Raw genomic sequence first — 18,916 nt, 5'->3', positions numbered from 1 at the left:
CTAACCAAAAAGTTGAAGCTGCAGCAACATCCGCTAAAAATATAGCAGGTCTAAGAAGATTACCTGAACATAAGGAAGCTTCTCTTAGAAAGGATTCAATTTTCCTATCTAAAGGATCCTTAAATTAAGTACTATCTGCCGTAGGAATAGTAGTACATTAGCAGGAGTAGAGACAGCCCCATAACCTTAGGGATTTTTGTCCCAAAAAACTCTAATCTGTCAGATGGCACAGGATATAATTTGCTTAAACGTCTAGAAGGAGTAAATAAATTACCCAAATTATTCCATTCCCTGGAAATTACTTCAGAAATAGCATCAGGGAGATAAAACACTTCTGGAATAACTACAGGAGATTTAAAAACCTTATTTAAACGTTTACATTTAGTATCAAGAGGACCAGAATCCTCTATTTCTAATGCAAATAACACTTCTTTAAGTAAAGAACGAATAAATTCCATCTTGAACAAATACAAAGATTTATCAGCATCAACCTCTGAGACAGAAACCTCTGAACCAGAAGAACCATTATCAGTATCAGAATGATGATGTTCATTTAAAAATTCATCTGAAAAAAAGAGAAGTTTTAAAAGACTTTTATGTATACTAGAAGGAGAAATAACAGACATAGCCTTCTTAATGGATTTAAAAATAAAATCTCTTATGTTATCAGGAACACTCTGAAAATTAGATGTTGACGGAACAGCAACAGGTAATGTAACAGTACTAAAGGAAATTTTATCTGCATTAATAAGTTTGACATGACATGCAATACAAATAACAGCTGGAGAAACAGATACCAAAAGTTTATAGCAGATACACTTAGCTTGGTAGCTCCAGCACTGTGCAGTGATTTTCCTGAAGTATCTTCTGACTCAGTTGCAACGTGGAACATCTTGCAATATGTAAAAGAAAAAAACAACATATAAAGCAAAATTGATCAAATTCCTTAAATGACAGTTTCAGGAATGGGAAAAAAAATGCCAGAGAACAAGCTTCTAGCAACCAGAAGCAATAAATAATGAGACTTAAATAATGTGGAGACAAAAATGACGCCCATATTTTTTAGCGCCAAAAAAGACGCCCACATTATTTGGCGCCTAAATGCTTTTGGCGCCAAAAATGACGCCACATCCGGAACGCCGACATTTTTGACGCAAAAAACGTCAAAAAATGACGCAACTTCCGGCGACACGTATGACGCCGGAAACAGAAAAAAAATTTTGCGCCAAAAAAGTCCGCGCCAAGAATGACGCAATAAAATGAAGCATTTTCTGCCCCCGCGAGCCTAACAGCCCACAGGGAAAAAGTCAAATTTTTTAAGGTAAGAAAAAATGATTGAAACAAATGCATTTATCCCAAATATGAAACTGACTGTCTGAAAAATAAGGAAAGTTGAACATTCTGAGTCAAGGCAAATAAATGTTTGAATACATATATTTAGAACTTTATAAATAAAGTGCCCAACCATAGCTTAGAGTGTCACAGAAAATAAGATTTACTTACCCCAGGACACTCATCTACATGTTTGTAGAAAGCCAAACCAGTACTGAAACGAGAATCAGCAGAGGTAATGGTATATATAAGAGTATATCGTCGATCTGAAAAGGGAGGTAAGAGATGAATCTCTACGACCGATAACAGAGAACCTATGAAATAGACCCCGTAGAAGGAGATCACTGCATTCAAATAGGCAATACTCTCCTCACATCCCTCTGACATTCACTGCACGCTGAGAGGAAAACCGGGCTCCAACTTGCTGCGGAGCGCATATCAACGTAGAATCTAGCACAAACTTACTTCACCACCTCCATCGGAGGCAAAGTTTGTAAAACTGAATTGTGGGTGTGGTGAGGGGTGTATTTATAGGCATTTTAAGGTTTGGGAAACTTTGCCCCTCCTGGTAGGAATGTATATCCCATACGTCACTAGCTCATGGACTCTTGCTAATTACATGAAAGAAATGGGTCTCTTCCTTCTTTGAGACTATGAAAAGATAGGAATAAAACCCTCGACCCTGTTGAGACACTGGTACTGGGAAAATTACGCCCATATCTTCTAAATCCTGAGCACATTGCATAAAGACAGCCACATCAGAAGGATTTTTGGGAACATGAGACAGATTAAATTGTCCTTGAGGAGGCCTGTAGCAAAAGCCTATCCTGTAACCCTGGGATATGATGTTTTGAACCCAGGGGTCCTGGACTGATTGGAACCATGTTTCCTAAAAAAGAGTTTACCCCCTACCAGAACAGAATCTGCTCTGGGGGCCGCACCATCATGCAGATTTTGTATTGGCGCTGGACCTCTTGTTCTTTACCCATAAAAACCAGACTTCCAGGCTGGCTTGAAGGGCTCAGGCTTTTGAGAAGAGGACTTATGATCTCCAGAGAAACTAAACTGGTCTGTGTTCCTTCGATTTCTTGTCCTGAGAGAGAAAAGCTCCTTTAACCCCAGTAACAGTGGAAATAGCTCCATCAACCTTAGGTATGGTTTCCCATAATTCCAAGTTCTGCTCTGGAACCGGGTACATTCTCTTAAACCTGGAAGGAGCAAATTGAATACCAGTTGCCCCCCATTATTTGGCTATATAGTCAGAAACCTCTGGAATCTTAGAAGGAGCATCGAAAACAACATTTACAGTGTTGTTTTCAGCAGGTTTTTCCTCAGAAATACTCACCTCCAGCAACAAGGTGCGGATATGCTACACTTTAAATTTGAAAGCATTGTCAAATTCAGGGTAAGGAACAGGGTCTTGTTCACCAGAAGACACTTCCCCATCTGAACTGGATGATTTTGAGTCAGAGCTCTGATGCGGGGCAGGAATTTGCTTTTGGGCACAAGGAGACTGCATGTTCACATCAAGAGAGCAAGATAAAAAAATCCCCAGATTTGCATTTATGCTTGCTTGGTTTGGGGATAGCCGCAAAGTATTCCTTCGTAGCCCTGTTGTAAATTGCCTTTAAACTCAGGAGTAAAGTCAGTAGAGTCTCTGTGAGTATTATATACAGGAACAGCTGATTTGCTTGCAGAAATTGAGGTACACAACTATTGCAAAGTTGATTAACCTGGCACACTGGAACAGATTTGCTAAACAGACACAAAAAAATTACAGGGAGAGTAAGACCCTCTTCTATAGAGATTCACTGGGTTTCATTATGTGCAATATTCACAAATATAGCAGAGTATGAGACAACAAATACAATGATAAAATATAATGGTAGAGCCTTCTACACTAGCCAATTTACACCTTCGACACCTGCAAAGTACCAAAAGGGTAAGGTAATACCTAGGCCTTATAATAAACTGAATGACCAAATGCTCCCAAAGATCTCCCTGACAGCTCCTGACAGGATCAACAAATGAACAGATTAGAGAAGACACAAAGCTGAGATCTGCTCAGAAGGTCTTTTTCTCCCCAGCTGCTGCTCCAAAGTGAGGAGAAAAAGACCACTATGCTGAGGGGGCATGGCTACCACACGGAACAGAGCCAATGCATTCAAGAGGCTAAAAACAGTAAAATAAAATGAATAATAAAGTATTAATGCAAAACACAAATACATGCCCCACCAAAACCTTCTGAACATGCTGAATCAGCTAATGGGCCATACATCTATTTATTCAAAATGAGAAAAAGAGGGTCCCAGGGCTGCCAAAGTGTCCAAAAAGGGTGTCAGAGGTCTGAGAGCGCCCAACTGAGTGATGTAGGGCAGTTAATTTGCTGTTTTGGACAAAAATGTGTGTCAGTGGGAGAGCAGGCTAAGAACCCTGGCTATATTGTACCTGAGTACCTTCTAATAGCCTGTACCACAGCACACATAGTTCAGCACCTGCCACGACTTCAGTCCCCATGTAATACAGAAAAAAGTATAAGTCCAGAGCACTGTATTTGCAAAGAATTATTGGAGCATACAGACAGAAAAAAATGTGAAGTTTCGAGCTCACAAGCCCTTAATCATGCCTGTGCCATGGTAAGTGGCTTACCTGAAGTTGCACCCCTCCAGCGGCTTACCAATCACCAAACTGCAGCCATATATAGTAGAGAGCCCATCTAGTGCTAGTACTTTTACATCTAGTGCTTGTACGTGTACAGCAGAGGATATCTGAGGAAATACCGTTATCCCACAGGGGGAGGCTGAGGGACGAGTACTGCGACACCTGAGTGGCTGAATACTGCGCACATAAATGGGTATTCCTATGTCCCTGTATCATTCAGTTTGAACTTCTTCTGTCTTCTTTGGAAATTATATGTCCCAGGGATAAGGGGCTCACATTGGTTTGAGCTCCCAACAGTTCAATAAACCCCCTTCAGAGGATATTAACCCTGGATCCTATCAAGGTATAAAGGAGCCACACTGTGACCTTGTTATAGCATTTTATGTGTAAAAATGTAAACAATCATACCTCCAGGATCCATGCTGTGGAAAAGAACATAGCCTCTCAAGTGTGACAGTCTTATAGAAGCGCTCATGACAGTGTCTTGAGAGAGAGAAAGCAGGCAGTGAAACTCGTCAACACTGATTGCTTAGGAGCTGTCAGCAGTAGACTTGATGTTAGAATTTGCCTGCATCTCCAGACTCTAACTTTCATCAATACTCACATTGAGAGGTTGACATGACTACTTAAAACTCCAGTCCAATCTCAAAAGGCAGACACCCTTTTTCAGGACTCTTCAAATCTTCTGACACTTCTCTGCCACCTCCTGGGATGAAAGGCAAAGAATGACTGGGGTAATGAGGAAGTGGGAGGGATATTTAAGCCTTTGACTGGGGTGTCTTTGTCTCCTCCTGGTGGCCAGGTGTTGTATTTCCCAACAGTAAGGAATGAAGCCGTGGACTCTCCCTAACTTAGGAAGGAAATTAACTTTTCTAGACTGATAGAGCATCATTGTTTTTGTTTGTTCTTTACTGAAATATTAAACCAGTAAAATCTAACACAATGTTTCCCTTCTGCACATCAGGCTGTGTATATAGTGGGAAGGCTAAATAGCTGCTGTGCATAGTTCAGTATCAAATCTTTGATGCAAAATATATGTATTACTACTGAATTTCAGTATTATAGGAACTGTTTAAGTGATTAACAGAATATTATTACCATTTATTTGTAGAGCGCCAACAGATTCCACAGCGCTACATTGCAAAGTGCACTTAGTTTACTTCATATCCCTTTAAACCCTTTATTTCATTTTAAAACCTGGTTCACAAAAGTGTACTTCTGAAATTCATTAAGTAACAAACTTCAATCTAGAAACAGGTTTATTGTCACAAAACAACAGGAAGAAACTTCAGGGTCCACAGGGATGATGAGATACCAACTAAGTGCAAACCCTATAGACCCAAAAATAGAATAATAGGTCACTACCGTTATGAGAGAGGCATAACTGAACACCATGAGTGTTTTGTAAAACACACTCTTTACTGATGTTTTTGAAATTTACCCTCTTTTTAAAAAAATTAAATAAAAAAAAATATCCCAAAGCTCAGTTTATGGAGACAGTGTACGTTTGGTAAATACTTGTATCCAACCCCTCCCCTTGTAAAATGATGCGCATCTCCAAGAGCTAGTGTCCCAAGACAATGGAACAATAGTCAATATTCAGATCAATAATTAATAAATCAAGCAAAATATCTTAAATCAAGTATTGTACATGTTTGCATTTCATTTACAAAATGCTTTATCATTACAATCATGTACACGCAACACAAATATCATTGTGCTTCATGTTTTTAGTCCAATGGGGGGAAAAAACTTCCTGTGCTCTTTAGAAAGTAAATTGTTCAGGTTAAACAGAACTGATAATTAATCCAGTTAATACCATGAACAAAGTCTGTGCAGTTTGCAGGCTATTCTTTCCATAGTGGGGTTAATAAGAAATGCACTAATAATATGCACTATTGTCTCTCTTATTTGACACCTAGATAAGAACAATGATGTGGTAGTTTCTTGTCCTTGGCTTTCATTCCAACAGTCTGCCAAAAATACTTCTATGGTAAAAACAAAACAAAAAAAACCACAAGATCATAAAAATACTGTCCACTTCCAGGTCTTGTGATTTTTACTTCTTCGTATTACGTCAAATTTGTGATAGTTTTGTGTTCAATAAGGTCCCTTAGAAACATCTGCTCAGCTGAAATATTGTGGTATTCATTCTAGAAAAGAAAGTTACAGGATGGTCAGTTTCAGAAGTTTACATCAAATTCTACAATTAAAATACATGATTCTCCCTTCTTCACACGAATGAAAAATAAAAATCACAAAAACATAATTTATGCTTACCTGATAAATTCCTTTCTTCTGTAGTGTGATCAGTCCACGGGTCATCATTACTTGTGGGATATTATCTGCTCCCCTACAGGAAGTGCAAGAGGATTCACCCAGCAGAGTTGCTATATAGCTCCTCCCCTCTACGTCACCTCCAGTCATTCGACCAAGGACCAACGAGAAAGGAGAAGCCAAGGGTGTAGTGGTGACTGGAGTATAATTTAAAAAATATTTACCTGCCTTAAAAAACAGGGCGGGCCGTGGACTGATCACACTACAGAAGAAAGGAATTTATCAGGTAAGCATAAATTATGTTTTCTTCTGTTAAGTGTGATCAGTCCACGGGTCATCATTACTTGTGGGATACCAATACCAAAGCAAAAGTACACGGATGACGGGAGGGATAGGCAGGCTCTTTATACAGAAGGAACCACTGCCTGAAGAACCTTTCTCCCAAAAATAGCCTCCGAGGAAGCAAAAGTGTCAAATTTGTAAAATTTGGAAAAAGTATGAAGCGAAGACCAAGTTGCAGCCTTGCAAATCTGTTCAACAGAGGCCTCATTCTTAAAGGCCCAAGTGGAAGCCACAGCTCTAGTGGAATGAGCTGTAATTCTTTCAGGAGGCTGCTGTCCAGCAGTCTCATAAGCTAAACGAATTATGCTACGAAGCCAAAAAGAGAGAGAGGTAGCAGAAGCTTTTTGACCTCTCCTCTGACCAGAGTAAACGACAAACAGGGAAGACGTTTGTCGAAAATCTTTAGTTGCCTGTAAATAAAATTTAAGGGCACGAGCTACATCCAGATTGTGCAAAAGACGTTCCTTCCTCGAAGAAGGATTTGGGCACAAGGATGGAACAACAATCTCCTGATTGATATTCCTGTTAGTGACTACCTTAGGTAAGAACCCAGGTTTAGTACGCAGAACTACCTTATCCGAGTGAAAAATCAAATAAGGAGAATCACAATGTAAGGCTGATAACTCAGAGACTCTTCGAGCCGAGGAAATAGCCATTAAAAATAGAACTTTCCAAGATAACAACTTTATAACAATGGAATGAAGGGGTTCAAACGGAACACCCTGTAAAACGTTAAGAACAAGGTTTAAACTCCATGGTGGAGCCACAGCTTTAAACACAGGTTTAATCCTGGCCAAAGCCTGACAAAAAGCCTGAACGTCTGGAACTTCTGACAGACGCTTGTGTAACAGAATGGACAGAGCTGAGATCTGTCCCTTTAAGGAACTAGCGGATAACCCCTTTTCTAAACCTTCTTGTAGAAAGGACAATATCCTAGGAATCCTAACCTTACTCCAAGAGTAACCTTTGGATTCACACCAATATAGGTATTTACGCCATATTTTATGGTAAATCTTTCTGGTAACAGGCTTCCTAGCCTGTATTAAGGTATCAATAACTGACTCAGAAAAACCACGCTTTGATAAGATCAAGCGTTCAATTTCCAAGCAGTCAGCTTCAGAGAAGTTAGATTTTGATGTTTGAAAGGACCCTGAATCAGAAGGTCCTGTTTCAGAGGTAACGACCAAGGTGGACAGAATGACATGTCCACCAGATCTGTATACCAAGTCCTGCGTGGCCATGCAGGCGCTATTAGAATCACTGATGCTTTCTCCTGTTTGATTCTGGCAATCAATCGAGGAAGCATCGGGAAAGGTGGAAACACATAAGCCATCCTGAAGGTCCATGGTGCTGTCAAGGCATCTATCAGGACCGCTCCCGGATCCCTGGATCTGGACCCGTAGCGCGGAAGCTTGGCGTTCTGTCGAGACGCCATGAGATCTATCTCTGGTTTGCCCCAACGTCGAAGTATTTGGGCAAAGACCTCTGGATGAAGTTCCCACTCCCCCGGATGAAAAGTCTGACGACTTAAGAAATCCGCCTCCCAGTTCTCCACTCCCGGGATGTGGATTGCAGACAGGTGGCAAGAGTGAGACTCTGCCCAGCGAATTATCTTCGATACTTCCATCATTGCTAGGGAGCTTCTTGTCCCTCCCTGATGGTTGATATAAGCTACAGTCGTGATGTTGTCCGACTGGAACCTGATGAACCCCCGAGTTGTTAACTGGGGTCAAGCCAGAAGAGCATTGAGGACTGCTCTCAATTCCAGAATGTTTATTGGAAGAAGACTCTCCTCCTGATTCCATAGTCCCTGAGCCTTCAGAGAATTCCAGACAGCGCCCCAACCTAGTAGGCTGGCGTCTGTTGTTACAATTGACCAGTCTGGCCTGCTGAATGGCATTCCCCTGGCCAGATGTGGCCGATAAAGCCACCATAGTAGAGAATTTCTGGTCTCTTGATTCAGATTTAGAGTGGGGGACAAATCTGAGTAATCCCCATTCCAGTGACTTAGCATGCACAGTTGCAGTGGTCTGAGATGTAGGCGTGCAAAAGGAACTATGTCCATTGCTGCTACCATTAGTCCGATTACCTCCATGCATTGAGCTACTGACGGGTGTTGAATAGAATGAAGGACACGGCATGCACTTTGAAGTTTTCAAACTTCAACAGAATCTATCAGAGTCCCCAGGAAGGGAACTCTTGTGAGTGGAAAGAGAGAACTTTTCTTTTCGTTCACTTTCCATCCATGCGACCTTAGAAATGCCAGTACTATCTCTGTATGAGATTTGGCAGTTTGAAGGCTTGAAGCTTGTATCAGTATGTCGTCTAAGTATGGAGCTACTGAAATTCCTCGCGGTCTTAGTACCGCCAGAAGAGTGCCCAGAACCTTTGTGAAGATTCTTGGAGCCGTAGCCAGTCCGAATGGAAGAGCTACAAACTGGTAATGCCTGTCTAAAAAGGCAAACCTTAGATACCGGTAATGGCTTTTGTGAATCGGTATGTGAAGGTAAGCATCCTTTAAATCCACTGTGGTCATGTACTGACCCTCTTGGATCATGGGCAAAAATGTTCGAATAGTTTCCATCTTGAACGATGGAACTCTTAGGAATTTGTTTAGGATCTTTAAATCCAAGATTGGCCTGAAGGTTCCCTCTTTTTTGGGAACTACAAACAGATTTGAGTAAAACCCTTGTCCTTGTTCCAACCGCGGAACTGGATGGATCACTCCCATTAATAAAAGATCTTGTACGCAGCGTAGAAACGCTTCCTTCTTTGTTAGGTTTGTTGACAACCTTGACAGATGAAATCTCCCTCTTGGGGGAGAGGATTTGAAGTCCAGAAGGTATCCCTGAGATATGATCTCTAACGCCCAGGGATCCTGAACATCTCTTGCCCAAGCCTGGGCGAAGAGGGAAAGTCTGCCCCCCACTAGATCCGGTCCCGGATCGGGGGCCCTCAATTCATGCTGTCTTAGGGGCAGCAGCAGGTTTTCTGGCCTGTTTGCCCCTGTTCCAGGACTGGTTAGGTTTCCAGCCTTGTCTGTAGCGAGCAACAGCTCCTTCCTGTTTTGGTGCAGAGGAAGTTGATGCTGCTCCTGCTTTGAAATTACGAAAGGAACGAAAATTGGACTGTCTAGCCTTGGCTTTGGCCTTGTCCTGAGGCAGGGCATGACCTTTACCTCCTGTAATGTCAGCAATAATCTCTTTCAAGCCGGGCCCGAATAAGGTCTGCCCTTTGAAAGGAATATTAAGCAATTTAGATTTAGACGTAACATCAGCTGACCAGGATTTCAGCCACAGAGCTCTGCGTGCCTGAATGGTGAATCCTGAATTTTTAGCCGCAAGTTTACTTAAATGTACTACGGCATCTGAAATAAATGAATTAGCTAACTTAAGGAATTTAAGTTTGTGTGTGATGTCATCTAGTGTGGATGATTGAAGTGTCTCTTCCAGAGACTCAAACCAAAATGCTGCTGCAGCCGTGACAGGCGCAATACATGCAAGAGGTTGCAATATAAACCCTTGTTGAACAAACATTTTCTTAAGGTAACCCTCTAATTTTTTATCCATTGGATCTGAAAAAGCACAGCTATCCTCCACTGGGATAGTGGTACGCTTAGCTAAAGTAGAAACTGCTCCCTCCACCTTAGAGACCATTTGCCATAAGTCCCGTGTGGCGGCGTCTATTGGAAACATCTTTCTGAATATAGGAGGGGGTGAGAAAGGTACACCGGGTCTATCCCACTCCTTAGTAACAATGTCAGTAAGTCTCTTAGGTATAGGAAAAACGTCAGTACTCGTCGGTACCGCAAAATATTTATCCAACCTACACATTTTCTCTGGGATTGCAACTGTGTTACAATCATTCAGAGCCGCTAATACCTCCCCTAGTAACACACGGAGGTTTTCAAGCTTAAATTTAAAATTTGAAATGTCTGAGTCCAGTTTATTTGGATCAGAACCGTCACCCACAGAATGAAGCTCTCCGTCTTCACGTTCTGCAAACTGTGACGCAGTATCAGACATGGCCCTTGCATTATCAGCGCACTCTGTTCTCACCCCAGAGTGATCACGTTTACCTCTTAGTTCTGGTAGTTTAGCCAAAACTTCAGTCATAACAGTAGCCATATCTTGTAATGTGATTTGTAATGGCCGCCCAGATGTACTCGGCGCTACAATATCACGCACCTCCTGAGCGGGAGATGCAGGTACTGACACGTGAGGCGAGTTAGTCGGCATAACTCTCCCCTCGTTGTTTGGTGAAATATGTTCAATTTGTACAGATTGACTGTTTTTTAAAGTAGCATCAATACATTTAGTACATAAATTTCTATTGGGCTCCACTTTGGCATTAACACATATAGCACAGAGATATTCCTCTGAATCAGACATGTTTAACACACTAGCAAATAAACAGCAACTTGAAAATACTTTTCAAAGTAATTTACAAATAATATGAAAACGAACTGTGCCTTTAAGAAGCACAGAAAAAAATTATAACAGTTAAAATAATTAAGTTATAGCATCAATCTTTGTCAGAATATACAGTTTTAGCAAAGGATTGTTCCCCTCAGCAATTAAACAACACAACTTTAGCAAAGGTTTAATCCCATTAGCAAAGATAACAATTTCTGAAAGCAGGAAACAAATTACAGAATAAACGTTTTTATCTCAGTCAAACTATAATTCTCACAGCTCTGCTGAGAGAAATTACCTCCCTCAAAATAAGTTTGAAGACCCCTGAGCTCTGTAGAGATGAACCGGATCATGCAGGGAATACAATTAGTTGCTGACTGAAATATTTGATGCATAGTAAAAGCGCCCCTCCCCCACACACACAGCAGTGAGGGAGAACAGAAACTGACAGAAAAAACAGATTTAAGCAACTGCCAAGTGGAAAAATAGTGCCCAAACATTTATTCACTCAGTACCTCAGTAAATGAAAACGATTTTACATTCCAGCAAAAACATTAAACATAATCTCTAGTTATTAAACAGCTTAATGTACTTCTTACAGTGTAATTCTAGTGAAGTACCATTCTCCCAGAATACTGAAGTGTAAAGTATACATACATGACATTATATCGGTATGGCAGGATTTTCTCATCAATTCCATTGTCAGAAAATAAAAACTGCTACATACCTCTATGCAGATTCATCTGCCCGCTGTCCCCTGATCTGAAGTTTACCTCACTCCTCAGATGGCCGAGAACAGCAATATGATCTTAACTACTCCGGCTAAAATCATAGCAAAACTCTGGTAGATTCTTCCTCAAACTCTGCCAGAGAGGTAATAACACACTCCGGTGTTATTTTAAAATAACAAACTTTTGATTGAAGATATAAAACTAAGTATAATCACCATAGTCCTCTCACACGACCTATCTAGTTGCTGGGTGCAAGAGAATGACTGGAGGTGACGTAGAGGGGAGGAGCTATATAGCAACTCTGCTGGGTGAATCCTCTTGCACTTCCTGTAGGGGAGCAGATAATATCCCACAAGTAATGATGACCCGTGGACTGATCACACTTAACAGAAGAAATTAAATTTATTAATTATAACATTTTCTCTACCCTCCCCCAACAGACGTAAAATCATTGAAATATTCTGACACCTAAAGTAATATGTTTAATTTAAAGGCACAGTCTAGTCAAAATTCGACATTCATGATTTAGATAGGGCATGCAATTTTAAACAACTTTCCAATTTACTTTTATCATCACATTTGCTTTGTTCTCTTGATATTCTTAGTTGAAAGCTAAACCTAGGTAGGCTCATATGCTAATTTCTAAGCCCTTGAATGCCGCCTCTCATCTGAATGCATTTGACAGGTTTTTTTTTACAGCTAGAGGGCGCTAGTTCATGTGTGACATTTAGATAACATTGTACTCAGGCCCGTGGAGTTAATTATGAAAGGGCACTGATTGGCTAAAATGCAAGTCTGTCAAAAGAACTGAAATAAGGGGGCAGTCTGCAGAGTCTTAGACACAAGGTAATCACAGAGGTAAAAAGTATATTAAAATAACTGTGTTGGTTATGCAAAACTATGGAATGGGTCATAAAGGGATTGTCTATCTTTTTAAACAATAACAAATATGGAGTAGACTGTCCTTTAAATATTATCTAAAAAAGAGAAAAGGAAAAGAATAATCATTAAAAGTTATCAAAGTGGAGTGCCTAATATTTTAGATCATGAACTAGTAAAATCTTCTGTCAATATACTACAATTATTTTTCATAATGTCCACTCAAGAAAAACTAAAATTATGCTTAACTGATAAATTACTTTCTTTCATGATAGTGAGAGTCCACAAGCCATCACATGTTGGCATTCCCTACCTAGCGGTCAGGAGTGGACTCATCTCATGAAAGAAATTTACCTAACTACCACTTAGGGCACGATTTATCAAGCCCTTCGCCTCTCTGCGACTCCAGGTTCTCACAAGAGAATCTGCAGTCATAATTTATCAAGCAGCGGTCATCAGACTGCTGCTTCCTATCCACTTCTCCACCTCTCGTCCGACCGGGGAGACTGAAAGCTCCTGCCCACGCGTGACTGGCTGTGCGCGGGGAGCATTGCACGCAAGTGCTAATTTCGCCTGCAGAATTCTGACAGTGGCGAGATGCAGTGGACAGGGGCGCTTATGTACGCCCCTATCCGCTGTAGCTTTATAAATCAAGCCCTTAAAGTATGAGGGTCATTCTGCTATGACAAATAGCTTGTACTGTTACCCAATAATTTTAAGTGGTTTCAAACTAAAAAGGTCAAAAACATACATACATAAAAATCAGAACACTTTCTATCAAAAGTTCATAACAATTCAGATGCTCTTTAATTATTTATTTTTTCTGTTAAAGGTGCCTAATAATGAAGGAAATTTAAAAAAATAAATTGAACATGGCAGTAAAATGCAGCTCAAAATTCCTGCACACTGAACTAAAACAGATACTGTTCTAATGGCATAAAGTTACTAATACAGAAAGCGGCATGCCGCTCCCAAGCAGGACTTGAAAGGTATAAACACAGCTAAGATCAGTATACGTATACCTCGCTCATACAGCGGGTTAGGGACCCTCCGGAGCCCTGCTGTAAAGTGAAAACTGCCTTAAAGTGAAACAAGGTGGTTTTAGCTTTCTTTTCACTTGCTAGTGTGTTTAAAGACATGTTTGAACTAACATATATTATTATATAGCACTAGGTTTAGCTTAAAGGGCCATAATACCCAAATGTTTAAACACTTGAAAAAGATGCAGTATAGCTGTAAAAAGCTGACTAGAAAATATCACCTGAACATCTCTATGTAAAAAAGAAAGATATTTTACCTCAAAAGTTTCTCAGTAGCCACATCCCATTGTAAAGGACTTCTAAGCAACAAATCAGTATGTCTGTCCCAGGACAGCCGAAGGATTGAGCCTTTGCACTCTCATCTTATTTCCCTATTCAGTGTAAGGAAGTTTACAATGAAATCCCATGAAATTTAAGTGAAATCTCATGAGATATCAGTAAAAAAGTTCATGACCTCAGCACTGCTGATGCTGATTGGCTGCTGTTCATTTCTTCATTTTTTTTTACCTGCAGCTGGGCAGTAACTGAGTATAAGTTTTTACACAGAACTTACTCTGCTGAGCTGAGGAAGTTGTGAGGTAAAATATCTTCCTTTTTTACATAGAGATGCTCAGGTGATATTTTCCTGTCAGATTTTTACAGTTATACTGCATCAGTTTCAAGTGATTTAGCATATGAGTATTATGTCCCTTTAACACTAGCAAAGTACAGCACAGTATTCAATTAGTATTCAATAAAAACTGTACAGTACCGACCAAAATGACATGAACAAAATGGAGCCAGTCACCTTTCTCGCAATCTCACGAGTAGTATAGTATTGTTTCAAAATCCTTATAGGTTTAACTTCAGTTCCATATTAGTGCTGTATTAGTGAAGCGCTGTAAGGTGTAGTATACCTGTAATGCCAAAAAGTCATGCTCTTACAAGCTGAGGCATGTCAGTTCTGCATTAGACTGTTCCTTTTAATCAGTATGTTTTTTTTTTTTATGCATTAACTACAAGTAATTGTAAACTTTGCAAAATGTGATTTTTTTTTAAAGAGATCCCATAGTACCTAATACCATTATTTAAAAATAAATCAATTTAATATTTATTATAAATGCATTTTCAGTAAATCAAGAGCTCAAACCATATTTAGTGTTTGGTTTTCATGGAGCCTCCATTACAAAGGAAGGTAGAAGAACTCATGACATGCTTACGTTTCAGTGTAACAACTGAAGTTTGCCATCTTCTAATCACCTTTGGTTAATTATAAACAATCTTAGATTAGAAAATTAGGAGCTTCCTTTCAATCATAATCATAAAGACATGGTAGCTATCTGTGGTTACATTACCTGGCTCATTACAGACATTGTGTCATTCCCATAATAATGAAGTGAACTATTTAAAGATGTAAAATTGTACTTAAATCCAGCTATGTGAACTTCATTGCATATATGCATAGCAAATGTGATGGCGATTATTCCAGTTGTAGGATGCTTTGGTTTCTAAAACAAGCAAGGGGAAAGGGTTAGGAAACAAGATACATATTAAAAGTTTGTGATAACAAAGATTTAAAATGTTTGATATGTGTAAATTTTAAACAACTTTCCAATTTATGTATATCATATTTGCTTTGTTCTCTTTGTATTCTTTGTTGAAGGCTAAACCTAGGTAGACTCATATGCTAATTTCTAAGCCCTTGCAGGCCGCCTCTTATCTCAGTGCATTTTTATTAGCTTTTCCCAGCTAGGCCGTGCTAGTTCATGTGTGCCATTTAGATAACATTGTGCTCACTCCCGTGGAGTCAAGCATGAGTTAGCACTAATCAGCTAAAATGCAAGTTTGTAAAAAACACTGAGATAAAGGGTTATGCAAAACTAGGGAATGGGAAATAAAGGGATTATCTACCTTTCTAAAAAACAAAATAATGCAAATAGACTGCCCCTATATTGGAAGTTCAGCCTACATAAAAAGCTAGAATTTCAAATGTATACCTACGTCCATTTCACAATGTTGCATCCCTAGTACACCTGTGATTTAAACTGTAAAACATGGGTGCTCACCCTATCAAAATAGGGTTCACATTGGATACCCATCCTTTGCAGGGGCTTACAATGAATTTTTCAGCAGTGTTATAACTTGTCTCACATTATCTCACTTAGCTTTCAGTCCCTTTAGATTATGGTTACTAAGTGAGATAATGTGAGACAAGTTATAACACTGCTGAAGACTGAAAGTTTTGTTGAACAAGGAACTTGAGCGCTGTGGAGCTGAGTTTTGAACATCTGCACTAAAGGATCCTTTCCCAGCTGGACACTGCTGCAGACAACTAGAGTGTATACAACTAACCTTTTGGCACACAGTATCCTGATCCATTCCACTGCTGTAGGAGCTGTACTGGAGGCCAGTCTGCTGGATGACTGTTTGATTCCAGTCTGCGCTATTTGCACCAATAGGGGTGCTCATTCAAATGTGAGTGAAACATTTTATTTACATCTTCACATAAGTACATACAATACAAGGCCACGTGGCGCTCGTTTCCTTTCATCTTCTAAAGATTACTTATTCTTGGATCTTGGCCCATTATCCACTCACAGATAGCTGCCTGGACCTGGACTTCACCCAAACAATCTGGTTGCTTATAAAAATACACCCTTAACTGATATACAGGACTTTTTACTTATATATTTTTTTTATTTCTCCAGTTTTATTGCAATATTCTCTTGATTTTTATTAACATAGTGTTGCTGAATTGTCTACTATACTTTCATATCCAAATTTGTAGATTTACATAGTTGTCAGATTGATCTAGGGCTCCCCATATATATATATAAATATATATATATATATATATATATATATATATATATATATATATATATATATATATATTTATAGCCCATAATGTATTAAAAGAATGAAGACAGTTTGTGTGTTGAATATTGGATGAAGTGGAGGAGTAAATAAGCCCTATATGGCTGCCCTAGTTCTAGTCTGTACTCACCTGCTATAAAGAAACAAAGACTTCATAAAAGAAAAAGTAGACAAGCACAAAGGTGTTATCACCACAATCATCAATTTATAAAGTGCCACTGTACTCCACAGAACTAATACAGCTTTATCCTGGTCAGCAGGAGTAGGCAAAGAGCACCATAGCAGAGCTGTTAAATAGCTCCTCCCTTCCCTCCCACTCCAGTCATTCGACCGAAGTTAGGAAGAGAAAGGAAAAGCCAAGGTGCAGAGGTGTCTGAAGTTTACAATAACTCATAACCTGTCTATAAGAACAGGGCGGGCCGTGGGCTCATCGTGTCAAAAAAGAAATAAATTTATCAGGTAAGCATAAATTTTCTTTTCTTTTTTAAGACACGATGAGTCCACGGATCATCTTAATAACTAATGGGATTTAATACCCAAGCTAGAGTACGCAGATGATACGGGAGGGACAAGACAAGGAACCTAAACGGAAGGCACCACTGTTTGAGGAAACTTTCTCCCAAAAACAGCCTCAGCCGAGGCAAAAATGTCAAATTTGGAAAACTTTGAAAAAGTGTGAAGAGAGGAACAAGTTGCAGCCTTACAAATCTGTTCCACAGAAGCTTCATTTTTGAATGCCCATGAGGAAGCAACAGTCCTCGTGAAAGGAGCCATAACTCTCTCAGGAGGCTGCTATCCAGCAGTCTCATATGCAAAACGTATGATGCTCTTCAGACAAAAAGAAAGAGAAGTAGCCGTAGCTTCCTGTACCTTACGTTTTCCTGAGAAAACCACAAACAAAGAAGAAGACTGACGAAAGTCCTCAGTCGCCTGCAGGAAAAACTTTAAAGTATGGACCACGTCCAAATTGTGCAAAAGTCTTTCCTTCTTAGAAGAAGGATTAGGACACAAGGAAGGAACAACAATCTCCTGATTAATGTTTCGGACAGAAATAACCTTAGGAAGAAATCCTAAGTTAGTACGTAAAACTACCTTATCTGAATGGAAATAAGATAAGGAGACTCATACTGAAATGCCGAGAGCTCTGACACTCTCCGAGGAGAAGAAATATCAACAAGAAATAAAACTTTCCAAGATAACAACTCAATATCTAAAGGAAAGAATAGACTCAAACGGAGTCCCTTGAAGAACTCTGAAAACTAAAATCAGACTCCATGTAGGAGTAACTGTTATGAACACAGGCCTGATCCTTACCAAGGCCTGACAAAATGATTGTACATCTGGGAAATCTACCAGACGTTTGAGTAACAAAATAGAGAAAGACAGAGTTTTTACCCGTTAGGGAACTTGACGATAAACCTTTGAGAGAAAAAAAAAATCTATGAATTCTATCTACTCCATGAGTAGTCCATGGATTCACACCAATAGAGATATTTACGCCATATCGTATGATAAATTTGACTAGTAACAGGCTTTCGAGCCTGAATCATGGTCACAATGACCAGTCAGAAAAACCCTGCTTGGATAATAAGTGTTCAATCTCCAAGCAGTCAGTTCCAGATAAACCAGATTTATAAAATAAATGAAGTGCCCTCCTTTATTTCTGAGACTTTCCAAATCCCCCAGAAAAAAAGTCAGCACTTACCTTATTTTCTGCAGGGCAGCAAGGCAGATTCCAGGTTTAAGAGGTCCTATCCCTCCCATGGACCTGAGAATGAAGAGAAAGTCCTGAGTTAGAATCTCTCAGGTTTTCCAGAGGTAGGGCAGCATCAAAATATGGGAGGCGCAGTGAGAATTATGTCCCACAAGTTCCCATTGCTCTAAAGCCACGAAAAGCTCTACTGTAGAGACTGGTATGGACTACGGCTACACCCTAGAACAAAGCAGCACACTTTGGCACTATATTAAAAATAATAAACTCTTGATTGAAGAATCTAAACTAACACCTCACTTTATCTCTTCCTATCACTAATCACTATCCTATCACTAATGTAGGCAAAGAGAATGACTGGGGTGGGAGGGAAGGGAGGAGCTATTTAACAGCTCTGCTGTGGTGCTCTTTGCCTCCTCCTGCTGACCAGGAGGTGAATATCCCATTAGTAATTAAGAACAGAGCTGGAAAAGCGTATGTACACAGAAAACAGTATCTCAGCTGACTGATGCACCCGGGAGCATTGATCTGAGGACTTAGACTGCTATGTCAGTGTTCAGATCTTTTAACCAATCTTTAAATGCATTGACAGCTGGTGTCTCTCCCCATCAGTACAATTACGGTAGTTGTCCTTATCAGCCATGAGCCTTAGTATGCGCATGACTAATGCTG

The 18,916-nt window shown here is 39.8% G+C and overlaps 1 protein-coding gene across 1 annotated transcript in view; it reads right to left on the bottom strand.

Annotated features, from left to right (window-relative positions):
• Positions 1–5,234: 5,234 nt before the first annotated feature.
• ST3GAL6 (ST3 beta-galactoside alpha-2,3-sialyltransferase 6) overlaps positions 5,235–18,916 on the bottom strand; it is a gene marked incomplete in the record, with an annotated part of 540,680 nt that continues 526,998 nt past the window's right edge. Inside the window, 2 exon segments of the mRNA XM_053706049.1 lie at positions 5,235–6,146; positions 15,012–15,164. Of these exon segments, the coding sequence (XP_053562024.1) occupies positions 6,066–6,146; positions 15,012–15,164 (234 nt within the window).

Source organism: Bombina bombina, chromosome 3 (genome assembly GCF_027579735.1).
Source record: "Bombina bombina isolate aBomBom1 chromosome 3, aBomBom1.pri, whole genome shotgun sequence".
NCBI classification, from domain to species: Eukaryota; Metazoa; Chordata; class Amphibia; order Anura; family Bombinatoridae; genus Bombina; species Bombina bombina.
This window is presented reverse-complemented; position numbering and strand designations above follow the sequence as displayed.